Source organism: Rhododendron vialii, chromosome 10a (assembly GCF_030253575.1).
Source record: "Rhododendron vialii isolate Sample 1 chromosome 10a, ASM3025357v1".
Lineage (NCBI taxonomy): Eukaryota > Viridiplantae > Streptophyta > Magnoliopsida > Ericales > Ericaceae > Rhododendron > Rhododendron vialii.
The window spans coordinates 4,567,929-4,593,858 of record NC_080566.1 but is presented as its reverse complement, the minus strand read 5'-3'; the positions used below and the strand labels follow the sequence as shown (position 1 = coordinate 4,593,858).

The window sequence follows — 25,930 nt, the reverse complement described above, 5'->3', positions numbered from 1 at the left end:
CCATATAAAGTTTGCTCCGAATTTAGTTAGATTTTTTGCAAATGGACAATGAGATTGTGCCCTTAGAATTAATTAAGATGCGCGGAAGTTACCCGAACACCTGACTTAAAATGAGCAGACCCCCTCTCTCTCTCCCTCTAAATCCACCCACCAAAGCAACTGACGGAAGTTAGAACTCCTCCCGGATGACCCATTGCACCAATTTGAACTCGTCCCGCTGCAAACTGGAGGAAGAAGCCGCAGCAGATGCCGTCTTCGTCGCCAGTACACTAATTCCAAGAAAATCAGGTCTGGAACCCTAGACCTACTATGTGTTCATACCCGGCCTCTCAACTTCGGCCTCTCCAATCCCTCTTTACGAGTGTGTTCAACGGGTCTGACTCCGGCGTTGTGGTTCCATGCGGGTTTTTTTTTGCTTGTTGTATTTTCTTTTCTTTTGTTAGTTTCTGTATTTTTTAGATCGGTAGTGTCCCTCTTACTGTATTTTGTTTATATATAAATTGAGTTGGTAAAAAAAAAAAACACTTCCAAACGGTTATTCCACCCTTTTCCTTCCCAAATCTCTCTCTCTCTCTCTCTCTCTCTCTCTCTCTCTCTCTCTCTCTGTGTGTTACTGTATATCCTACCTTCTTTTGCGAACAAAAGCACAAAACATGATGATACAATTCAGACACGCGAATATCTCCTCCTTTGCTTTCGACCAATTGTCACAAACAGCAACCAAAAAAAACAACCAACCTTTCCTCAAAATCCTACATCCTCCGCAGATCTCGCAACTCCCAGATGACAACACAGAGAGAGAGAGAGAGAGAGAGAGAGAGAGAGAGAGAGAGAGAGAGAGAGAATTAATGACACCCCAACAACATTTTAGCCTCCCGAATTAATCTCCCATTTTTGATGGGTTTCTGCCATTTTTGTCAAAAACTGCTAATATGCCAACCCTTTGGAGCTAAATGTAGGGGGAGTCAATCCCCTATCAGCTAACCCATTTGCCCCCCAACCGGGGTTTGGGTTTAATGGGTTGCGTTAGCTCCAAACGGGCAAGGCAGTCACCGTCCTCGCCTGTTTCCGATCCCACCACCAGCAGATCCAGCACCAATGGCTCTGTGAATACCCATTTTGATCCTTCGTTGCTTAAGCGGGGCGGGTGTGGTGGGGAATTGTTGGAGAAGATAAAGGAGGAGCCTGAGAAGGAGAATGAGGAGGAATCCGTGGGTAAGAGTACACGCGAATTGAAGAAGTCCAAATCCAACAAGTCTAATAATAATAAGAAGGGAAACTCTGAGAAAAAGGCTGTTTTTAGCTTGAGATTTGGAAGGTATACGGAAGCAGAACAAATCGCCGCCGGCTGGCCACCTTGGCTCACCGCTGTTGCCGGGGAGGCCGTTGATGGGTGGATGCCTATGAGGGCAGACTTGTTTGAAAAATTGGATAAGGTGGTGAATACCCTTTAACAATTTCGTACCTTGAATATGTTAGCATAATATTAGAAAATATTTTAGAGTCCTAATATTATGCTACCATAGTTTGTAGGTTCTTGACAATTTACTTTTCTAACAAGGCATCAGAGTTTCTAACGAAATAGTTTGCAGTTGTTTATGATTTGTGATGAATAGATTTTTCGTATTTCTGAGACAACCTGTGGTTCTTCATATATTGTGGCCCTGATGAAGACGTAACATACTAACATGGTATTGGTAGAATGCAAATGATGAATTTTGCCGCCGAGGAACCTGTGAAATCGTTTTTGGTAGAATGTGCAATGATATGAAAAAACAAAGGAATTGAGTTGATTTCAAGACTCTCGAATGAATTGCCTGTTGATTACCTAATATTTGAGAACTTTTTCATCGGTTTGATCAAAGGACGGTAACCCATTTATTTCCTTGGCAGAACAACATCTAAATTAAGGACTTAAAATCTGAAAAATGGAGTACAGAAATGAGTTTTACATGGTCGGTTTCAAGAAAATATTAACGCAATCTTACAGATGATATCGTTTCGGATGTCTACTTATTGGTACAATGTGATTCTTGCATTTGGAAGTGCCTTGAGACATCAAAAATTTCCAATAGTCTTGAGCTAGATGCTTCCACTAAGTTATTAGTATTTCTGATCCGAGTTGTTTGAAATTCTATTATATTGTATGTGTAGGTTGGACAAGGAACATACAGCAGTGTGTACCGTGCACGTGATGTTGAAACTGGTAGGATTGTTGCTCTGAAGAAGGTCAGATTTGACACTTTTCAACCAGAGAGTGTCAGGTTTATGGCACGAGAAATTACAATCCTCCGCAGGCTTGACCATCCCAACGTCATGAAATTAGAGGGGCTAATCACTAATCGGTTATCATGCAGCATATACCTTGTATTTGAATACATGGAACATGATCTTTCTGGACTATTGTCGTGTTATGATATCAAATTTAGTGATGCACAGGTTTGTTCATCAGGTTTCTGAGAAATAAGCAACTTTAGTTCTCATTACAACATTTCTTCTGCATTTCCAGAAAATAAGAATACTAGAAAATGGTTCTGCGACATTGTTTGGTCTTCTGCCTTGAAAGAATGATTAACTATTAATTTTTTTCCTTTCCTGATAGATAAAGTGCTATATGCGGCAGCTATTATCTGGACTTGAGCACTGTCACGCACGAGGAGTAATGCATCGAGACATCAAAGCAGCCAATATTTTGGTAAATAATGAAGGAATTTTGAAGATTGCAGATTTTGGATTGGCAAATTATATTAGTCCAAGGCACCGGCAGACATTAACCAGTCGTGTAGTGACTTTATGGTATCGTCCTCCTGAACTTCTGTTGGGATCAACAAATTATGGGGCTTCTGTGGATCTTTGGAGTGTGGGCTGTGTATTTGCTGAACTTTTTATCGGCAAGCCTATCCTAAAGGGGAGAACTGAGGTGAACTTTAAACTCGTGTTCTAATATTGGAGTTTAGTGTGTATGCAGCCTTCTAGAGGTTAAGCAAAGGAAACACAGTTACTCCTCCTCTTGAGAGAGCAACGAATGGTTCTTGTAAAATGTTAAGGAAAGGCAAATGAGGAAGGAATTAATTTCCTACCATACATACCCATATGCCTTATTGTAAACAACAGGAAACAGTGGGAAAAGAAAATAAAAACAAAGGAAGAAGAATAGGAATCAAACATCGTAAATGTAAACCATCGCTGTCCATCTTTTGTTGCCTTCCTATTTCTTCTCCAAGGGATGAGTTGGGGGAAGAAGGACAGAGTGCCCGCATTGGTTGGGGCCTGGGGGATGTTTTGTTTCCAATATTTTCTGCAGTCTTTGCATTTCCTAAGCATTGCACTTTAAAAATGTGTCTAGTCATGGAAGAAGCTGTAAGTTTTATTAACTAGATTTTTAAGAAACATCTCGTTTCTGAAGTTATTTCTTGAGTAAACATAATTTTCCTTGCAGAAACTTTGACATCCTTGTAATTTTGTAATAGATTGTATTTTGGAGTAAACTTATGTCTGTGGCATTTATTTCCTTTCCTTTTCTCGGTGTGGGTCATGGAAGGGTTTTTTTTTTCCATCTAATCAAGATTTTCAAAATGTGAAGAAAGCTCACTTTGTTTGGAGATAAGAAATTCTGGTGTATAACTATTTATGATCACTCTATAGAGACTAAGAAGCAGGAGCCCAGGCAAATTCCGGCACATCAGGGCCTTCGTTGACGTGTATATTGATACCTTTACTTTATTGCATTAGTGTAACTGTAGCCTTAAAGTTTCCAAGTGTTTGGTTTCCTTCCACATCCAGGTAGAACAACTGCACAAAATATTCAAGCTTTGTGGTTCTCCATCCGACGATTACTGGAAAAAATCGAAACTTCCTCTTGCAACTATGTTCAAACCCCAGCATCCCTATGTAAGTTCTCTGAGGGAAAGGTGCAAGGAATTCCCAAAAAGTGCTGTGAGCCTTCTGGAAACCTTTCTTTCCATGGATCCTCACAAGCGTGGGACTGCTTCATCTGCCCTTGATTCTGAGGTAACATTCGACGACAAAGTTGGTCATGTGTAAATATTAGATATTAAAGCTATCTTGGATCCATCAGAAGCATGCAATTTTGTTTGGTGGAAGTTTTCTTCAATCAGTAAACGTCTTTTTTATTTCTTTTGGGAAGGCAGTTTTAGTCCCCATGGCTCACAGTTGCAAACTTGCAAATACAGTGAGCGTTACTCTTTACCAAGCTTTCCATTCTCTACTTGTTTGCAGTATTTCACCATAAAGCCTTATGCATGTGACCCGTCATGCTTGCCAAAGTATCCACCTAGCAAAGAGATCGATGCAAAAGTTCGTGACGAGAAAAGGTGAATTACTTTATTCTATTTACTCCAATGACTATCTAAGTGAATATTCCTTTCTTATCTGTACGTCAACCCCATTTGTGTAATTTGGTAGTCAACTAATCTGAAGTACCATTTGTTTTCAGAAGAAAGGCGAGTGGGAAAACACGACCATCTGGAACTTCAAGATATCCAAGAAGAACCCGTAAAGCTTCGCAGGAAACAAGCTCTATCTCAGAAGTGGTACCAACCTATGTTCCTCTTAATTTCCTCTTTTATCTCCCTTTTTTCCCGTTTTCTTTTCTCTTCCTCTACAGTTACACAATAAAAGCATCTCCAACGTACTCTTCAAGAGTCCAATGTCAAAAAATTGAAGGTTCTCTCTTCAAATTTGACTTATGGGTAGCATAATTCAAGTACAAATTCATACTACAAATAGTGGTTTGGTTTTTTGAAGAGTGTGTCCAAGAACACTATTAACGTTAGCACGTGATGGAGACCATTGTTAAGGTTAGCAAAAGACAGAAAAACAGTAATAGAACACCCAAGTTTGAAGAGTGCGCATAAAATCTAACTCTTCAAACTGCAAAAGATGGTTGCAAAACTACACTTTTTATGATGCTCCAAGTTGGTTGGAGATGCTCTAAGTTGGTTGCAGCTAACGTGTTCATTGTTTTATGCCAAGGAGGGGGAAAGCGCTGCTAGATTTGCTCGTAGAAACAACGGTGGAAGTGCATATGGTCTCAAGGCGAAAGGAGCCACTCAGTCTCGCGAGTCTCTGAAGTCATCATATGATACAATGTCTGAGGCTTCCCAAGCAACAGAGATATCTCAAGCAGACAGTATTCGCTCGGTTCCGGTAGTCGCTGCATCAAGTAATTTTTCTTGGGCGAAGAAACGAAGAGGGAATGTAGGCTCCTCAAGATTACACAGTCAGGCCATTTCAAGATGTCAAAATTCGAGTGCTTTGGACTCTGAGGAGCAAGAGAATGAAGAGTTTTCAAGCAAGGAATCGTATGACGCTTCCAAGCATGTGACGTGGAGGCAACAAAGCCCACATTATAGGGAAGATTCTTCTCATACATCTGATCACCAATCTCAGAAATTTTCGGCGGTAAGTCTATCTGAATTGAACTGATTGTTTCAACAATAAACTGGTAGGAATCCGACTCGAACCATTTTTACTAGTGGGGAAAATGACAAAATGTGGTCAACAGGTGCCAAACGTTTGATGTAAAGTAAAATGTTCCGAACGACTGGTGCATGATTTCGTATACTTAGTTGGGAACTCGGACTATGTAGGAGAAAATATGGAGGAAAAGAAGTGAAAAGGAAACCCTTTCCCCCGTGTCGAGTTGGGGAAACATAGTGGCCGGAAACCAAATTTCTGAAACTTTGAATGATGAAAACAGAAAACTAGTATTTAGAACTGAATTTTCCTAAGATTATGGCAATAGTTCTTTTTGCCCATCATTTTCCCCGGACCATGGTAACCAAACAGGGACATTTGGTCGCATTATGTTTCCTTTTTTTCCTCACCAATCCAAACATGCCATTGAAGTCAGTGATCTGGTCGTGTTTTTTTTCTTGTACTTGAGAATAGCAAGGACTTGAGTAAAACTATGGAGGTTAGGCTCCATATTGATAAAAGCACGAGGCTGATATTGGGGTTTATTTTCGATTTGTCATCCATATTGTTTTTGTTGTGCCTTTTGTTTTCTATCATTGACTGCAATAATCCACCTGTAGAAGTTCCACCTTTCAGGGTCAAAACCATCATAAGGGCGTTCAGTTCTCAGGACCGTTGTTATCTCAGTCAAACAGCCTTCTTGAAGGGCAAGAAAATCGTAACGCGTTTGATAAGAAAGAAAGAGTTCAATTGTCGGGACCCTTGTCGTCTCAACCTCGACTTGATGAAGGTCATGAAAACGATATCCGGCAAGCTGTTCGTAGATCACGGTTTTACAGAGGTAGGAGAAATTCATCTCTGAATATACTGTTGTTATTATGTACTCAACTGTCAAGCTGAGTTCCATAGACTGTTTTCTGCTGTTGAATTCATATGATGGTAAAAAGACAAGAATGCCAATCTAGATAAGTGCGGAAATGATGAATATGCATAACGGAAGATGTTGTGATCATCTGGGGATAAATGATTGTGTTTTTTTTCTTTTTCTTTTTCTTTTTGCAGGCTAGTAATTCAAAGGACTGGAAGTGCAGAACAGACTGGACATTATTGAGCAGATTGAGCTACTGCTTGCTGAGATCAGAGATTGTACCCAGAAAGAAAACACAGAAAAATGCAAGAAGAAAAGAAAACAAAAGGCAGTTCTATTTCCTGTCCATAATTGAATGCAAAGAAAGGTGTAATTGTAAATGAGTTGAGCCCTAAGTTTAATAATGAAATTGTTCTTACGGCCAAACAGGGTGGTTTCAGCTGCTTCAAAAGCATGAGAACTCCTTTGGAGAAAGATGGAAGAGTTTCAGGTTTTGGTGTGTGTGTTTTTTTGGTTCAGACGGTCGAGTCAGTTTACGCGCACCTCGACTAATCTCTTCTCCAATCTAGTCAAAGGCAAGTCATCAATGCCGGAATTAGGAAATTCACAAGAAATTTCGTTCTTGCGGCCTAACCCAAAAAATCTCAATTGTGCAAGAGAAAAAATCCACCAAACAACCGGACTAATTTTCAATTGTGCGAAAAACAAACCCACCAACCAACCGGACTAACCCCGGTGGTATCCACCTGGAATCCTGACTTCTTCTTTTTTCCTCCTCTTTTTGTAACCTTATTTTCTTGACGGTTTTTTCATTTTGACGTAGGTTTCTATTCTGTTTCAGCCTTTTCCCCCCATTTTATTTGAGTCTTCAACTTATCCTAGAAACAAGTAGTCAGTCAATTATTAGTATGCTTATTAATTTTTCTTGTATACTCTCTAAACCATTTTTCTAAAACAACATTATATGGTTCCATCGACTTCCAGCCAACAGCAGCGTTAGCCCACGAATGCAGTCGCGGGGATACAATCTTAGTCACATATAATCTTTGGATAGAACCTTCGCTTGGGCTCTCAATTTTTGGTCCAAGCTCGTGCTATCAATTCTCATTCTCATTCAATTAAGTGATTTGGAATGTTTTCAAAATGCTCTTCTAGTGCTCGCGTGCCACCCCGCAAATGCTAGAATAGGAGCTAATTTGTTTTGTGTTTTCATTATTCTGAGTTACTCTTAGGAATTTCATACTCTTAGGAATTTCCGAACTTCAAATTTGATATCGTAAGAAGTAGAGAAACAAAATACTCCCTCCGTCCCTTATTTATAGTCCGGTATTCCATTTTGGACTGTCCCTTAATAAGTGTCCATTTTGTAAAGTTAGTGGGTAAAAATTGGTGAATTGTCTATTTTGTCTCTAAAAGTAGATTCCATTTTAAAAAGTAAGTGAGTAAAAGTGTAATGATGATGGGTAAGTAGAGAAAGTGGAGGAAAAAATTGATGTGAAAGGTATAATGATGATGTCTTTTTAATAAGTTGAAATTACGAAGCAGGACACTTAAAAGGAGACGAAGGGAGTACTTAACAAAGACCATACCTATATGCAACCAAATTAAAATGACTTTGGCCGAATTAATGGGATTCCTTTTATTACACGTGCAGACTAATCTCAGCAGATTTGGCATTCCTAATCTCTTGACTTTGGCATGTTCCTTTATACGTAAATTCATGTACAATTTTGACTTTAGATTGTTAGTACAGGTATGAGATGGCCAGTGGATACTCACAAGGCAAGTTTCCATTTCAACACAAGCCTAACTTCAAGGGGTAACTATGGTACAGATACTACCTCAGGGTCAAAGAGAAGCTTGCCACCATCTTGAAGAAAGTATGGAAGAGGAAAAATCCTACGAGTGGTTAGAATGCAGTGCAAGTAGGCAGCAAGGTTGACAATTTTTCCAGTAGCCCTTAAAACTTAAAAATGAGAGCCAATCAAGCAGGGCTTAACATAACCTCAATATTTAGTGCTATGTCTGTATTCATGCTACATAAGTATTGATTTAATAGTTTATCGCTAGTGAGGAATTTGAAAAAATTTCACTACATGATAATCTTCCTCCTGTGTTAGGAGGATTCTAAATGCACCTATGTTTTCAAAAATTCAATTTTGATGTTTTCTTAAGACCCTATAGAAACAATGTGACAATCGCACTTGAATTGTTTGGCCTTTACCCATCTAAATTACACTAATGCTATTCCATTGGTTCATTTCTTTTCAAATAAAAAGATAAACTAATATATGAACAATGATAATAATAGAAGCCTTTCATGAGAGAAAGAGATTGCAATAACTCATCAATCTCTCTCAAGAACTCATGATCGAAAAAATAAAAATCTTTCCTAAGAAACTTAGCCCTAACAGGCAAAAACCATACCTTCCATATACACATACGCAAATATACATATGCATACACAGGATTTACAAGGGAAATAAGAAAGAAAGAAAGAAAGAAAAAAGCGTAAAAGTGGTAAGTGTAGGGGGAAAAACCCATCACTTTGGCTGCAGAAAGCTGAAGCAGCAAAGCGGCCATGGAAATCCCCTTGATTTTTGCTGTTAAGAGACGCCCATCGCACACAGTATTGCGTACGCCACGAATTAAAACCTCTCCCGTGGAATACCACGCCACCCCTGCCACTCACGGGGGAAGCGCTCGGCCTCGGGCGCCTTGACTTCTTTCCGGCCTCTCCTCCGTTTTTATACTGCACCAAGTTTGCGGGCATTGTAGCCCTAGTTTTTACACCGGTGTTTTTCCTCTCTTGTCCCTCCTCTTTCCAAAAATTGACTCATACATCCCCTTTCTTCTGCTTAGTTGGGTGCCAAGTCAAGCTTTTGAGTGTTCCAGCTCGACTTGTTTTTAAACAAGCCAAGCTCTTAACTATCCGAGCTCAGTTTATTTACACAACGGAGTCTATATAACCGAGCCAAGCTTAATATTGTTTGATCTCAGCTCAAGCTAACTCGGTTCGTTTACTAAACCAGTTGAGTCGAGTCGAGACTCGAATTGCTCGATTCGTTCGCAGCCCTCGAACCAATTTTAAATGGTTTGGGACTAATGGTGCTGTAAATATAGTTAAAATAATTTGTGGATGTTTATTTATAAGTTGCCTTTTAACTATCCGAGCTCAATTTATTTACTAAGAATTTTTCTAAATTATCTTATTCATGGCCAAGTTAGGTATTCAGTAATTTTTCCCTAACCGTAATTTTCTCCATGTAAATTACATTTGTTAGGATCCATCATTTCGATTCGGGTCACGTTGTTAGGTGAACTCTAATATATAGTGTTAAGGGCGGACGAAGGTGTAGGGATGACAATGGGGAGGGTCAGGGGTGGATACCACTATCCCCGTCTCCGATCCCCAAACCCAAATCCCTCCCCATCCCCGCCCCAATCCCCACCGGGGATTTATTTTTGCCCTCCATCCCCGCCCCAAAGGGGGAGCGGGGATCCCCACGGGGAATCGGAGATCCAAAGATTCAAAACTTTAAAAAAAAAAAGTCATCTGCCATAAAATACGAACCATGAAACTAAATTAAAAAAAAAAAAAAACAATCTACGTTGCCATTACAAACCAAATACCAAGGAAAACAGCCACAGTTGCTATCATAGTGCTATTACAAACCAAATCAAAATTAAAACAGTCACATTTGCTGCCGTAGTGCCATTACAAACCAAATTTAAATTAAAACAGTCACATAGTTGCTGTCATAGTGCATTACAAACCAAATTAAAATAAAAATAGTTTCAAACAAACAAGACCAATAGGCTAGTGGGGCTTGGGATCGGAAACGCAAGTCTCTAGAGTGACGACTGGGAAATGGAAAAATCCTAACTTATCTATATATATAGTAGGCTAGTGGGGCGGGGATCGGGCAGGTACTACCTCATATCCACCCCCTATCCGTTCCCCACTTTTTTTTGAAAATTATCCTCATACCCTACTCGATTCCCAAATAATCCCCGAATCCCCTACCCATTTGGGACGGGGGACGGGGGACGGGGAACGGGGCGGGGCGGGTCGGCCGGAATTGCCATCCCTACGAAGGGGTCACCTCCAAATTCTACCATAAGGTTAATTCTTTTCATATATGGTTGATATTGAAATACAAAATTTCACAACCATGGAGATAGGAGAGAGGATCTCTCTCTCTCTCTCTCTCTCTCTCTCTCTCTCTCTCTCTCTCTCTCTATATATATATATATAGATATATATATATATATATATATATATATATATATATATATATATATATATATATATATCAGTCCGTCCCCCGTAAGGACCACCTCATTTTAATAAAATGCGGACCTCCCTTTTCCGATTGAATTTCGATGATCCGAGCCGCTCAATGTGTTCAGAACGTGATTTTAAGGGTATTCGCGAGAAATCAACAAAAAAAATGACCGGAATGGGTGGTGATTTTGGAGAAATTTGTTCTTAGAGCCGAAAACTAATCGAACGAGCCCAACAATTGATTGCTTGAGTTCAATTTGAAACGAGCTTTAAAAATGTTTTCAAGTTTGACTTTTTTTTAGAAGGAGAGCCCATATTACATGAGTTTTAATCGAGCCGATCAAAAAATGATTTCGAGTAGCTTGAATCTTTTAAACATCATAGGTCGAACAAGCCGCAGTAGCTTTTTCAAGCAAGCTTGGTTCGAAAAGCTTAACGAATTTCACAAATATGTTCAAACAACAAATCTCGAACGAGCTTTTCACGAGCCAATTGTCAATTGACATATCGCCGAAGACACAGATGAACAAAACATGGCCTATTCTCTATTTACACATTCCTCGCAACAGGGAGGAGTAATAGTTCTCTTTACCGACATGAGCAGCACAACAAGCCAGAAGCGTCCAGTTGGGATTAATTTCGAACAGAAATGACTGATAAAATCAAATAATGCATTTTCATTAGGTTTACCATTTGCACAACTTCTGTTTGTCATAATGCCTAAATGGAATGATGCACAAAACCTTCATCAACTTGGAACATTATCTGCTTGGTCTTCTTTCTTGACAATCTTGATCTGGAAATAATACCTCCCTTCAGCATAATCTATCTGTGTATCTTCTTTGGTGCTCTTGAAAAAGAGGCAGCTTGCAATTGTGTCGAGAACAATTAGGAGGGAATACAAGTAAGCGATAAACACCCCTTCCATAGCCAGCGAAAAGCCAGACTGTTCGATTATATGATCAGCTCTTACGACCCGGTGCCGGAACAACCCCTCCACAGCAAGCATACCCAGATTGATAGGAAGAATCATGGAAAATATTATTGAGCTCCTTTTCCAACTCAACAAACAACAAGCCTTGTTTATAGCCGCGAAACCGGAACAATTTCCCCACCCTGCCACCACCAAAGCAAGGTTACATATGACACTCAGATTGGCAAGAATTGTGTACAAAATCGCTTTGGAAACGATAAGGGGAAGAGGGTTGTTTGTTGTGTAGCCGAATGAATCGAGGGTATTGAAGGCCGCGAAGAGGAGAGAAAAGGCGTTTATGTTGATAAAAATGATGAGGCCTGAATTGCAGAGTTGAGTTAGGAATAGGGGCTTATAGAGTGATGTGAATGAGGAAAAGGGTATTTGAAAAAAAGGTTTCTGGTGGATAAGAGCTTGAATTATGAGCAATTTTCCTAGGAGAAGTGATGTGAGGGCAAAAAATAGAGTAAAAACAGAGGTGAAAAGGGTTTGAGAAAGATTGATGATGTTGAGGAGGGAGAGAAACTGGGAAGAGGGAGAAAATCCAATGGTATTGAAGAGTGATCTGAGCAAAGCATGGGTGTTAAGAAGTGGTGCGAAAAATGAAGCAGAAAGAGATTGTGAGAGGAGAATTGAGGCTGAGAAGGGCAGGATAAGGAGAACTGGAGTGGTGGTGAAGTACTCATAGTATTGAAGAAAGGTGAAGACTGATCTCCTCATGATTTTCCCTGCACTCCCCACATGAACATACGTGAATTCTTCCATTTAGATGTCAATATAGAATTTGGCTTTGATATAAGTTGCATATGATGAATGCATATATGAGAGAGAGAGAGAGAGAGAGAGAGAGAGAGAGAGAGAGAGATTTAATTAGGAGTATGATGTTTTCTATAATAAAGTTAGGTTTCTAAGAGAGAGAGAGAGAGAGAGAGAGAGAGAGAGAGATTTAATTAGGAGTATGAAGTTTTTTCTATAATAAAGTTAGGTTTCTAATTTCCTTCCTATCTTCAACTACTGCCAGAAAGTAGAAACTAACGCATAACTCCCATGGTGGATTTGGTTAGATTTCTTAGATTTAATCATAGTTTAAGAGACTTTTGTTTTCTCCCCAAAGAAGCATTATTGTGTTTTGTGAAAGTTTAGTGAACTTAGCTGATGCGAAAACAAAACTGCTTTTGGTAGGCATGACCTTCGGATATGTCGACAAGTTTTTTTCTTTTCTTTTTTTTTTTTGGTTACAAGAAGTCCTACGGTGTGCCAATGCTTGACGGAGTGTAGTACACATCGGTTAGCTCTACAGAGATCTCATCATCATCGCTTTGTTATGAACCATTAAACTTATAGGGTTCGTGGAGTATATGATCCAAATAAATAATTAAATTGGTTTCGTATCATTAGTCGCCGCTTCATCGAATCATGTTTAGTATAAAAATAAAGAAAAGATGATCACTATATATAGTATATAAATTGTAGGACAAATTTATCTCATTCGTACAATTATTAATTCTTAGTTAACTTAATTTAAGATATAGTCGTAGTGTTCAACGGGCTCTAACCATTCAGATCACAATGAGGAGATCTCGATGGAATTCATTGAAATGCAATACACAAATGTAGTGCGTTGACGCACTCTAGAACCATGTTTTTTCTTTCTTTCTTCTACACCAATTAGAGTCTTGTGTAGTGGTTCATAAGTAGCTTGCACGATGATTAAGAACAATTATTATGCGGTGATTATCATTTTCCCCTTGAAGCAAAACTATGGTTCTAAATTATTCACTCAACATTTAAAAAAGGCAAAACTGGTAATAAATTTCACGTCTTGTTTTGGTCAATTTGGTGGTGAAAATGCATTTAAGAAATCAGATATTTTGAATTATTAAAGAAGGAATACCCTCTTGACCAAAATCCAATTAGATTGCACGAAAATAATGAACAGTTAAGGGTAGTTGCCAAATAATACTTAAAATTAAAGTCTTATTTATAATATTCTCCATAATCAAATCAACCAAATTTACGAGATATTTGTGTAAGCCTCTCAAGATTTTTCTCTTCTGCTACATATATTCATAGCTACCCAAGCAAATTTTCTAAGCCAATCAACTGATTTACTAATGTCACGTAATTATTTGTTTTGTTTTGTTACTAAACAACTGTGTAAATAACCGGATTCAAACCAGTTTGGAACATTGCTTTAGATAAGTTTTTTCTAATTTGTTTTGTTACTAAAATTCAATTTATCTTTTTCCCGTGACAGTATTCGTGTAGTTGATTGATTCTGACAAGATAATGCTCAATTTCATTAATATCCCTTCAAACTTAATTTTCATCTTCAGTTTTAGGAATGAATTTTGAGATGACATAAGTTGTTGCATTTATACTGTGGTGTTCCTTCTCTGAATTAATTTTGCTCTGGGGATTGGACGGTGACGAAATTAAACTCTAATGGGCTTAACAAATCATCCACAAGTTAAATGTTAGCCCAGAAGTTGACCCAATTGAGCCAGGACCAAAAGTATAAGTTAGCCCATTGTTCCAGCCTAAGAAATTTAGCAGAACAAACCAAACGAAACGTGAAGTCCATTTCGGCGTCTAGCCATCTCCGTCGACTAGTTTTGGGGAGGTTTTTATTAGAGAAAATGTCGGCTTCGGACGTGTTTTCATAATTAACTAGTAGATGTCCGTGTTTGAAGACACGGCTTGAACGATTCAAACAAATACTGGACATTCAATCAAATACATCAACCCCTACCCAATGAATTCAACTTTGCGGAAAATAATAACCCAAATAAATTTATTGACTTGTTTAACTTAAATTAGCAAGTGAAGAGCAAATAATTTTTCAATTTCTAACTTCTATATGCACAAACTCAAATGCATAAAATTTTGATAAAATAAAAAACACCATCCAAACATCAATGCAAACAAAAAATCTATATTGATTTTGGGTAGGTAAAATAATCAATAATAATAAAATGACAAAAATATATGGTTGTATACCATTTTTCTTGCCTACGATGTGTCTCCAGAAAGCGATTATGATTAGGGCAATCCAAACATTGATATCTGTCAATAGATAATAGAGAAAGCCCGTTCCTAGTAAACAAAAGCTTGTACCAAATTAAGATTAGGCAAAAATCAAATTAAGATTGGGGAAAAATCACACATCGCATGAGCAAACATTACAATAGATTAAATTCATGCCATTACCTTGGTTGATGTTTGGTGTGCTCAGAAGAACCTCAGCAAATCTGTAAACGACGTCTAAAATCACATAAATCCATGAATTTTTTTTGGATACGTAAGAAAGTAAAATCATAGAAAAGTTATGTAAATCACACTCACTTTGGTTGCACATGATCTCCCCGTTGAATGCCTCTAAGAACAAACTAACCATCTCTTTATTAGAAATTTCATAAATTAAGAATGAAATGATTAACTGTAAATCTTCTTTTTTTAAAAGCTTCTTATAAGTGAGCCTATCTGTTAAACAATTTTTTGATCAGTGGATATATATATATATATATATATATATATATATATATATATATATAGAGTCTGGTTCCCTTAAGGGATCCCGCACGGGCTTACTGTGCGGGACTCTCATTTTCCGATCGAATTGGGACGATCCGAGCCGCTCAAAGTGATCAGAATGTGATTTAAAGGATACCCCCGAGAAATCAGCAAAAAAAATGATCGGGAAGGGCTTGATCCGAGCAATTTTTTATTGAACGGTTCAGTAAAAAACTGCTCGGATCATACCCTTCCCGATCATTTTTTTTTGCTGATTTCTCACATGTACTCTTAAAATCACGTTTTGAACACATTGAGCGGCTCGGATCGTTGCAATTCGATCGGAAAAGGGGAGGTCCGCACGGTAGACTGGTAAGCGATCCCTCACTGGACCCGTGGTGTGTGTGTGTATATATGTGTGTGTGTGTGTGTGTGTGTGTGGAGATTATGAGATCAATCACAAAATTACCTTGCTTGAAAGAAACCAACTAAGACGCATAGAACAAACTCGAACGCATAAATCTTGATCAAATCAAAAAACACTGATGTACCAATAGTTTGAGTAATGTATGAATAGACATTTTTGTTCAATTGTGTTACTAATTATCCCATTTGAGAATCTCATAAGACCCGTGCTATGCACGATTTTGATGATAGCAAATAACTTGAAAGTCGTAGAATTTCATAACCAAATAGATAGAAAAAAAGTAAAATCATTATGTGAGGGCAATCATGATTAAACTTTTACCAAATCTTGATTTATTATGAGGGTAAAAAAAAAAAAACTTCTTCATTCAATCCTATAGAATGAACTTTTTCATTACCATTGCACTTTTGAATTGTTCGAATTGAAACTCTCTCTCTCTTTGTATGTTCTCAAAAAAAAAAGATTCAAATATTATACTCAGTACAGCCGTCACTCTAATTTGAACCGAGCGTAATCGAATTTTTTTGGAGTTGAACTTAACAAATTGAACTGGGAAAAAAAAATGAAGAACTGGAAAAAAAATGAACTAAAGAGCCATACTTGTGGTGAGAGAATTGGAGATAATGCGATAGTCAGGGAGATGGAAAAGAGAACTGGAAAGAAAACGTTTAAGGAGAGAGAGAGAAAGAGAAACGATTAGGGAGAGAGAGGGAGATAAATTTGTTTCACCCAATTTGTATTGTTCAATCAATGGCAAATTTGCTTACCCGATTTGTATTTCCAATATAGCACTTACCCAATCAACAGCAAATTCATAAATCACCCATTTATACTCACCCAATTAACGGCAAGTCTTTACAATCAAGTCTTTAATTACACCCAAATCAACTACAATCGGCAATTTCGGAAATCATTACAATCGGCAATATGTAAATTGGATAGAAAAAAAGTAAGTCATTACAACAGGCAATCGGATCTTTAAGTCAATCAACGACAATCAGATCTTTAAGTCAATCAACGGCAAGTCTTAATTTAACCGAGGGATAAATTAAGTTTTTTTTTTTTGACCCTCACAATAAATCAGGATATCAGGATTTGGTAGAAAACTTTCTTGTCATATTATATAAATTTCATTATTTTTATTTCAAATTTTGGCTGATTATAGCATTAGGATTAGTCACTAATTTTCGAAGTATTATTAGTCAATAAAAAAGAGAGTTGAGATTAGGATTAGGATTAGTCAATAAAAGAAAGGCATGATTGAATTAATTTCCGGAATATAGCATTAGGATTAGGATTATACAATATTGGCTGATTAAACAATCATGCCTCTCCTGAAAATTGGCTGATTATACAATTAGCATTAGGATTATGCAATCATGCCTTTCCGGAATATATAATTTTGGCGGATTATAGCAGTGTGCATAATTTGGAAGTTTGGAAAACATTTACATTATTGTAGATTTATACATTAGGAAACATTCATTCGATCTAACGGCTACAAAGTTAATAGGAAGTATGATCGAACGGTTGTAGAGGGTGCTCTGTTTGTATGAATAGACACTGTAGATTTATACATTAGGAAATATTCATTCGATCCGACGGCTACAAAGTTAATAGGAAGTAAGATCGAACGGTTGTAGAGGGTGCTCTATTTGTATGAATAGACATTTTAATAGAAAACCGTCATGTTTTATAATATAGATACTTGTAAAAATAAGTTAAGAATATTTGTTAATACTGAACCTGTCATTGTCGAGCATTAATTATCAAATCACGTTCTTGGCCGTCATTTCCCCTTTTATTAGTTGGTCCTTCTCCTCCCGCTTTGCCCGCTAGTCCTCAGTGGGGCGGTAGTTGATATGGTTTTTTGGTCTCTCTTGGGATTCGTTGACGGTCTGGAGTCCTTGTGGTCACGCCCAGAAGAGAGTTGCTATACCCGATCGCCCTCCCCTCCACCTTTTTAGCTTAGCAAAAAAACAAACGCGTGGGGAGGGATAGATAAAAGAGTATTTTCTCTATTCCATAAAATTTGTTCGACCTGTAAAATGAGGACAGGGGAAGTAGTAAATTAGAGGGTGCATTTCCATTACATTGTTTGTTAAATGACATTTTAGTTGATGTATGCGAGGAGTATGACATTCTTACAATTCGGAAAAAATAATGATTTGAATCCATTTAGTAGGGCTGTTACGAACCCAACAGAATCGAAAAAGATTGAAAAAATCGAGTGATCGGTTCGGTCGGTCCAGGGGCGGTTTTTCGGGATGGATTGAACTGAACCAACCTAGGTTTTGTTCGGTCTCGATTTTTTGAAAATCTATACGGACCAAACTGAACCGAATCGAACCGAATGCTGGCCCAACCTATCTCTAACTCTCCAGTCTTCGCTCCAGACCGCAGACACCCTCGTCCCTCCCCTTCTCTTCCCCCAGTTCTCTCCCTTCTCTCTCACCTCCACGATCTCCGCCGCCTTCCTCCACCAGCGCCGCCCTCGCCTCCGCCGCCCCCACCACGCACGCCGCCTTGTCCGCCATCCCCCATTTCTCTCACTTCTCTCTCACCCGATTCCTCAACCACAAACACCAAAGGAACCTTTGGAGTTCTTGTCCAGATCGTGGAGCCTCTCTGCTTCCGAGATTTCGAAAGCTCTGGCTCAAAAACAAAAACACTTTCCGGTTGATAAGGAACCGAACGGAATACCAGAGACAACACTTCCACCTATACATGTAAGTTATTGTTTCATCAATTCCTGATTGTCATACTTCTTTGTCTGGATCATGGTCATGGATTTGCATAGGAATCTATGCAGAAAAGAGAAAGATATTAGGATCAGGGTGGACCAAATTCCCCGAACTCACCCCGAACCGAACTGAAACTAATACCGGTCGGGATTGGTCCTGGAAATATATACCCTGAACCCGATCGGTTTCTGGCAAATCCACCCCGGACCGAACCGACCGAAAACTCACAACTCAATGAACATTGCGAGTCAATCAATAATAATTTGCACCTTTTCAAGTTAACTTTAACAAATTCAGCTTTTTTGCTTGAACCTAAATTTAGTTAACTCGTGAAAATAGAAATAGCAGATGAATTAGTAAAGCATGATCCACGAACTTGAGGACCGTACCCTGGGTAGAAAGCCTAGAAAGCAACTATTTTAGAAGGTGCCCCGATACACATCTGGTTCACGAAGATTACGAAGAAAGCCCTGAATTTGATAACTGTTACGAATTACTCCGTTAATTGGAAGTTTAAAATTTTAAATTTCACAGTCACAGGATTCAGGACAGATTATTAGGATTGGATGAATGAACTCACTGGTGTGAGCGGGCGGCGATAGAGTGAGGGAAGTGGGATGACGACGTAGAAGATGGGAGAATGGAATGGAGTGAGAAGGGTTTGTTTGGCAACTTGGGATTGGGACGGATACTTTTCGGGTCGCGTGTTTTGAACGGGGTTCTCTTCGGGTCTCTAGACTCAACATTTTCTCTGTGAACAATACGACTCGTATTGTTCACCTAGAGAAGGTTGAGTCTAGAGACCCGAAAAGTATCCGTCCCAATTCCAAGTTGCCAAACAACCCCTTCTCACACCATTTTCCCATCTTCTACGTCGTCGTCCCACTTCCCTCCATCGCCGCCGCTGACGCCGGTGAGTTCATCCGATCCTAATAATCTCTCCTGAATATGAAGTCCTGTGACTGTGACTTGTAAACTTCCAATTAACGGGAGTAATTCGTAACTGTTATCAAATTCAGAGCTTTCTTTGTAATCTTCGTGAACCAGATGTGTATCGGGCACTGTCTGAAATAGTTGCTTTCTAGGCTTCTGTACGGTCCTCGAGTTCGTGGATCATGCTTTCCTAATTCATCTGCTTTTTTCACAAGTTAACCAAATTTAGGTTCAGGCAAAGAAGCTGAATTTGTTAAAGTTAGCTTCAAAAGGTGCAAATTATTATTGATTGACTTGCAATGTTCATTGAGTTGTGAGTTTTATTTATCATTAGTAAATGGGTGAGTAACAAAGTTAGAGAGATGGAAACAAGATCACAGATATAGTCTCAACTTTAGCATTCTAGTTTTGCTTCTTACATTCTTAATCATTGCAATAAGATCCTACTAGTCGTGAGATTCTACTTTGATTTTTATGGTAAGTTAAATCGATATTGGATTGTATCATGTTTGTCTGATGTGATCTTTATCACTATGTTAAGAACTACATCGAGAATGTAACGACAAATAGGATGAATTATGAGGACTAGACAATTCCAAAAATGCACCGAATTTTTCTTAGGTCGTCACTTTTGTTGGATATTGTGGAGGTGTTATTGAAATGGGAAGAAGACATTGAAGGCTGAGTTGGTGTTTTACATATTAAAAAGTCATGCACTTCTTCTCAAGGACAGAATCAATTTCCCCTGTGGTCTCTGTCTACTGAGTTGCCTTGCCTTCCAGCTTTTTTTTTTATTTTACTTGTCCGGTTATCTGTGTTTATCTCCTCGGTTCTCTTTAACCCGTGCAAGGGCCGGGAAAAAATCTAACTTTTTGGCTCACATTTTGTTGCTCTCATGGCATTTTGTTTATCTGTTCTTTTTATTCCTTTGTTTCTGAAGCAGCTTAGGTCATTGCTCTGTAGAGCTCAAGGTATTCACAGGCACGTCTTTATCAACAACTAGAAAAGTTGCAATATGACTAGTATGGCAACTAAGCGTAACGTTCGTTATACTCGTCTTGCTGCTGATGAAGATGACTATATTGTTGGTGGATATGATCCTCGATATGACTATGCACCGAAGTCCTTTGACAAAGTACCTTGGAAATCCATTGCCCTTGCACTTTTCTTGCTCTCTCTTGGATGCATGCTTCTCTTTCTCTCCTACTTCATCTTCACAGGCCACATGGGAGGAGATCGGTCTCAAGGTTATGGCCTTTTAGGACTTGGAATTCTCACCTTCCTCCCAGGTATGTTAAAAAAATAGTATGTATGTCTCAAATTGGATCACTTTTTATTTGCTCCTTGATGAACCATGTGTTGAATCAAAACTATTTATCTTGACAAATTGAATCGAGCCTTTGTTTCTCCTTAAATGATATTGGCATGCAAAGCCTTAGGAAACCTGTGTTCCTGGGTCCTTCTGTTGTGCAAACTTTGTGTTTTGAAATACCATAAACATAATATACGAGCCAATTATTACATGACATTAAAACATTTCCTTAGTTGCTCAAGTAAAACTAATGGGCTGTTGTATTCATTTGCTCGGGGCTAGTGTGTGCTGAAGTAATCAGAACGTGGAGAGAGAACAGGCTCAGGAACAGTGGATGCACATTCACTTCAGGGGGGTCGTGCCCCCAAAATTGCCAATTCTTGTGCTTGTACCCTTCAAGTTTGCAATATGTTCCATATTTTCCCTCAAAGATTATTATTAGTTCCCCCAAGTATTTAGTAGTTATCATATTAATCACTCTTTTGAGTAGAGATGGCAATATATACTGAACCGATGGGTACCAGAACCGAAACGAACCGAAATAACCGAACCATAACCGAATTTTTCCCTGTGGGTATGGGTATGGTTGAGGCATTGGATAACCGAACGGGTATCTGTTCGGTTATGGTTTAATTGTTACCTGAACCGATACCCGAACCAAACCAAAATTACAAAATTACAAAAGTACCCTTCATATATAAGTATAGCAGTAGGTGTGAGGGGTGTATAGGGTTCACAGATCTGCCTAAGTCAGCTGCACATCCATCCTATTTCTCTCTCTCTCTCTCTCTCTCTCTCTCTCTCTCTCTCCCCTGGTTTTGATCTCACACCCCTCCCTCTCTCACTCTTCTCCAGTCTCCACTGCACAAACCCACTTCTTCCTCTCCAGCAAACCCACTTCCTCCACTCAACTGTGAAGAGAAGAAAGTGGCGCCTCCACTTCACTGTGACTAAAGTTGTCGCTGTCGAATTGTTGATCCAATATGCCAACTGCCGTCGTTCACACCCAGAGAACGACGATCTTCCTCCATCTTCTCCATGAGTCTCTCTCTGTGTTTCGAAATGGGTTCGTTTTGAAATGTTGTTTCAGACTTCTCATCAACAGATCTGAGAGTGGTCTATGAAGTTTGCTTCCTAAATCTCATCATTCAAATGACCAACCTGATACATTTCTATATATATGTGTGGTAATCATTCATTTAATTTTACAGAGTGTAGATTATTATTATTTTTTTATCGGAACAGAGTGTAGATGAAATGTTTTTGCTGCTTGGTTCTCTCTTCTGGTTTTGCTGCTTCTGTTTTCTGCTTTCGGTTACCCATTCAGTTAGGAGAATACCCAAACCCCGTTTGGTTCGGTTATGGGTAAAATCTTCTCTCCCCGTTTGGGTATCAGGTACGGAAATCCCGATATCTGCCCCGATTGCCATCCTTGCTTTTGAGTCTTAAATTTACAAAAGTAACCTATTAAGTGTAATTGAAATCTTCTTATGATCTTGAAATCTAGGACTTCTGATTCTTTTTTAATACTGTTAATTGCACGTGAAAATAAGTGCTTTTTAGTTTGGTTAGGAAATCCATTCTACAACCTATGAAACTTGGGACTGGAAAATAATGTTGTGCTTGATTGTGAAAAAATATTTCCAAGGTTTCAATAATGAGTTCCCCTCCTGTGTTGATTTTATGGATCTGCCACTGCTCAGGAAGTACCCATAATTCGAAAGTAGCAGTGGCGGACGCAGGATTTGTACTCAATGGGGGCCGAATAACATGTATATTTACATTAATAACAAAAAAAATCATCAATAATACAAGTATTGCTACTTACTAGTTCAATCCGAGGGAAAAGGCTGTCAACAAAGTGAAGCAAAGAGTGGTTTTCCTTCTCTTATTGACATTTTGCATAATGTACCCTGGTTCCCATTTCTATCTTCTCGGCAGGAGAGTTGTTTGGCTGTTTACCGGCTCTGTGGTTGCTGTGGCTTTCTGAAAAGAAGACGAGATTGTGTACGTATATAACCATGTCTGAAAAATGGCTGATAACTTGAAACTTTAGGGGGGTTTACCACATATATAGGAAATTTATGATTTTTTTTTTTCTTCACTCAAGAGACTTGCAGGGGCCAATCCTATAGAATTTTTCCAAATTGACTTGAAAATATAGTATAATTGGTGGGATAATTGGGAGGTGTGCGGGGTCCAGGCCTCCACTTGCACCTCCCTACGTCCGCCCCTGCAAAGTAGTAATGTGAATTGACTTAAAACATGAGTAGGTTAAGCATGTTGCACATCTTGAGAACAAACCCAAAATGCCATTTCAAAACTGGTACTCCATAAGTTTTACAGCAAGTCCATCAGATATCATTGAGAAATCGGGTTGCCTGTACATTCGATCAAGGTTGTCACTGTGACAGAATCTGTTCTTATGATGAATGGATAACGTACGAGGACCTCACTTATGAAGTTTCATTTATACTAGCTAGTTACCTCTATTCTACTTATCTTGATGACGACTCACACCTACCTTAGAGGAATTATCCCGACATTTCGTAGGGATTTGAGTCTGAAAGGCCCAACCAAAAAAGTGTTGAATGTTCGAGAGAGTAAAAAAGCCGTTAATTTAGAAAGTGTTTTTGGCTGAATATTCTTGTCATTATTTTTCACTGGAAGGTGAAGGAACCAAAGCCAGGGGAGCCTTCATCTTACTGCGGCCCTTGAAAAACAATCGAAATTGTTTTGTTTATCCAGTCAAATAAAAGGGGGAAAAACTGGTGCTTGTTGAGCTCATTTTTTTGTTCAGCTCTTCTGTACCAATCTAAAAACTTCGCACAAACACACAATTTTTGCATCCTGAAGAGAATAGGAGAATTGACTCCGGCCTCTCAGGTATTGCATGCATAGTGATTTAAAAGAAAATCTGGAAGGGTGTAGTAAGCGACGAAATGCTTCGGGGAGTTGAAAATAAGCACAGTGATTTGCTTTTTAACAATGGCATAATACGTAGACTCTGATGATCGCTAGTCTTTTCTTATCTTATTACTTGAGCGACTTTCCATACCGCTGGCAAAATTCCACCATTTCCCCGGAATTTGGTTGATTGATACGTTGTTAACTCTTTTATCCTTATGTTCCCACTGATACCTAATCGATAACAAATCTGAATGGTTTTTTTAGGTCCAATTCCATAAATATTGCCTGTTAAGTGGCGATGCAAATTTTACTTCCAACTGTCTACTAGATTTTCTCTGTTCAGCTGATGTCAGAAAGTTTTCCTTGAAACTTTTGCTTGCTGATGTAATATTCCTTGAAACTTTTGCTTGCTGATGTAATATTCTGATGAAGACTGGTTGCTCTAAGTGCTAGGAATTAGATTTCGAACTTTTTCAAATCTCGATACTCCCTAGCAATGCTCCTAGCCCCCATGCCACTTCCTCCTCAAGCAGTGTTCTAAAAGAAGGATTTAATCGCCGACTAATCGGCGATTAATCGGAAATTTGGCCTAACCGATTAGATTAATGCCCAGAAGGTTGAATTAGTAGGTCAGGAGGTTAATCAGAGTTAGTTGGCGATTAACCAGTGATTAGTCAGTCGGCGTCTAGCGGCGATAAGTCGATTAATCGGTTAATGGGCGATTAGTCGGCTATCGGCGATTAATAGGGGTAAAATCTATAATTTTGGAAAATCAAGGGGTGTAACTGTTATATACTCATACCAGTTTAAGGGCTTTGAATCATAATTTTTAGGGCTTGTTCAACACCCAGTCATCGATTGATCGATCTCGGAGTCACCTGTCATACCTCTGTGTAAAACACGAGATCTCCAAGCCGCCTATCACCTCTCTCTCTCTCAAATTCGAGATCTCCTCTCACTCCACGTCTCCACCGACCTCGAACATTAGTGTTTTTTTTTTAAAAGCCCATACCCATATTGACACGTTAGTGATTCTGGAAACAAAGTGTAGTAATATTTTTTATTAAATCTTAACATGAAGTGTAGTATTGTTTGGTGTACATAAATAAAGTTATTATAATTGGTAAGTGACTAATAAATGAACGGCCCATACCCAGTACCAGTTGGTGTTATAATCATGTTAACAGTTTTCTGTAAAGGAGAGATTTCTATGTCATATTTGAAAAACAATTGATGTTGTTGGATTGATAGATGAATGTTCAATATTTGATGAGAGTTGTCATTGGGGAGTATTTATATATAAATAAATAAAAACCCGACTAATTGCTACAAGCCGATTAATCGGCGATTAATAGGTCTCGAAGCTCGAAGGTGGTCGACCAAGCGACGAAAGCTGAGCGACTCTTTTAGAACATTGCCCTCAAGTTAAACAGATTATACTCTGTTCTTTAAGGGATTGTATGATGTCTGAAAAGCGGTCTCTATCCCCACCAGTGGTGAACTGCAAGTGGTTTCTAAATTGAAGATGAAAATTTTCTGGAGGGCACAAAATGAATTGCCGAATTAAGGCAACAGAGCTTAAGGGGCACCTATTTGATTGTATACAGTCTTGTGTTATTGGAATGATATTGAAATAGCCTTGGTAATTATTCAATGTACTTGTGCACGCTGTATCCTCTTGTTTCCCATCAGTCACTGGCGAGTGGAGAACCTGTTGATATTGATTGAAATTGGGAATGTCAAAGTAAGCTGTGGTAATAGACAGATTCAATATGTTTCTTTTTTCTGCTAATGAGTCTAACCAAAATAAATTTTGGGGGTATAAACCAAATTTTTATCCTCAAATGATATGCGAAGGATTTGCTGTCATTGTGGAAATTTCATTTTATCTACGATTACTATCTTTCCTAGAATTGAAGAAAGAGTAAAAGCTCATATTTTATGATCAATTCGTTCGACTGCAGGATTTTACGAGACTCGAATTGCATATTACTCATGGAGGGGTGCTGCAGGGTATCGCTTTGCTTCCATTCCTGACTATTGATTACTCGAACTAATAGATGTATATTGCTGGTGTACACAGCCACTTTTTGTCAGAATTTGTATAATCAGTGAGACCAATGTACATCTGTTTGCTTTATACTTTCAAACTCATTCCTAGTGAAGTTTCTGTATTTGAAAAATACTGGAAATGCTTATGTCACCTTTATTTAGCTTTTGCTTGATTTGTTTGGTCTTACATGTCTTTCTGATGCCAATGTGAAGCACTGAATTCAGCTATAAACTGATCCACATCCCCGATGATTTGGGCTTATTTTGGGAAATGGTTTAACATCAATCTGATGAACTGCATGTTTGGAATATTTGATATGATCATCTGTTAATGATCCTTGGTGAGGATACAAGAATTGCAGGTTCAAACCTTTAGGATAGCTGAAACTCTTTCCCGCTAATAACTACTTTTTCGAGGTAAGTCCATATACCCTTCTCTGGTTACTGATAATCTTCAGCGGATAATAGAAG

The 25,930-nt window shown here is 38.6% G+C and overlaps 3 protein-coding genes across 10 annotated transcripts; 2 read left to right on the top strand and 1 right to left on the bottom strand.

The window, feature by feature from the left end:
• The first annotated feature begins 643 nt into the window (after positions 1-643).
• Positions 644-6,733, top strand: LOC131302265 (protein IMPAIRED IN BABA-INDUCED STERILITY 1-like). 5 transcript variants are annotated; one of them, XM_058328811.1, is made up of 9 exons: positions 644-1,436; positions 2,155-2,439; positions 2,603-2,920; positions 3,784-4,011; positions 4,240-4,334; positions 4,460-4,553; positions 4,999-5,424; positions 6,076-6,280; positions 6,502-6,733. In XM_058328811.1, the coding sequence occupies exons 1-9, from the start codon at positions 1,017-1,019 to the stop codon at positions 6,504-6,506; spliced, it is 2,076 nt and encodes a 691-aa protein (XP_058184794.1). In that variant the 5' UTR covers positions 644-1,016; the 3' UTR covers positions 6,507-6,733. The 5 variants fall into 5 exon arrangements, with proteins under 5 accessions (XP_058184794.1, XP_058184793.1, XP_058184791.1 ...); XM_058328810.1 differs by having other exon boundaries at positions 4,996-5,424; XM_058328808.1 differs by having other exon boundaries at positions 4,457-4,553.
• A 4,610-nt stretch (positions 6,734-11,343) lies between these two features.
• LOC131302763 (uncharacterized) lies at positions 11,344-12,333 on the bottom strand. Its single transcript, XM_058329566.1, has one exon. It carries the CDS (start codon positions 12,331-12,333, stop codon positions 11,344-11,346), a length of 990 nt encoding a protein of 329 aa, XP_058185549.1.
• A 5,391-nt stretch (positions 12,334-17,724) lies between these two features.
• Positions 17,725-25,625, top strand: LOC131302315 (uncharacterized). 4 transcript variants are annotated; one of them, XM_058328882.1, is made up of 3 exons: positions 17,725-18,237; positions 20,129-20,474; positions 25,372-25,625. In XM_058328882.1, the coding sequence occupies exons 2-3, from the start codon at positions 20,201-20,203 to the stop codon at positions 25,449-25,451; spliced, it is 354 nt and encodes a 117-aa protein (XP_058184865.1). In that variant the 5' UTR covers positions 17,725-18,237; positions 20,129-20,200; the 3' UTR covers positions 25,452-25,625. The 4 variants fall into 4 exon arrangements, with proteins under 4 accessions (XP_058184865.1, XP_058184863.1, XP_058184864.1 ...); XM_058328880.1 differs by having other exon boundaries at positions 17,860-18,237; positions 20,149-20,474; XM_058328881.1 differs by having other exon boundaries at positions 17,860-18,237; positions 20,126-20,474.
• Positions 25,626-25,930: the final 305 nt, after the last annotated feature.

What these genes read in the sequence shown, in the direction of transcription:
- LOC131302265 (XM_058328807.1), top strand. Translation starts at nt 1,017, where the DNA reads ATGGGTTGCGTTAGCTCCAAACGGGCAAGGCAGTCACCGTCCTCGCCT. An exon ending in TCCTAAAGGGGAGAACTGAG is followed by an intron (nt 2,921 to 3,783) that starts GTGAACTTTAAA and finishes TTCCACATCCAG; the next exon opens with GTAGAACAACTGCACAAAAT. An exon ending in AATCTCAGAAATTTTCGGCG is followed by an intron (nt 5,425 to 6,075) that starts GTAAGTCTATCT and finishes TCCACCTTTCAG; the next exon opens with GGTCAAAACCATCATAAGGG.
- LOC131302763 (XM_058329566.1), bottom strand. Translation starts at nt 12,333, where the DNA reads ATGGAAGAATTCACGTATGTTCATGTGGGGAGTGCAGGGAAAATCATG.
- LOC131302315 (XM_058328882.1), top strand. Translation starts at nt 20,201, where the DNA reads ATGACTAGTATGGCAACTAAGCGTAACGTTCGTTATACTCGTCTTGCT. An exon ending in AATTCTCACCTTCCTCCCAG is followed by an intron (nt 20,475 to 25,371) that starts GTATGTTAAAAA and finishes GTTCGACTGCAG; the next exon opens with GATTTTACGAGACTCGAATT.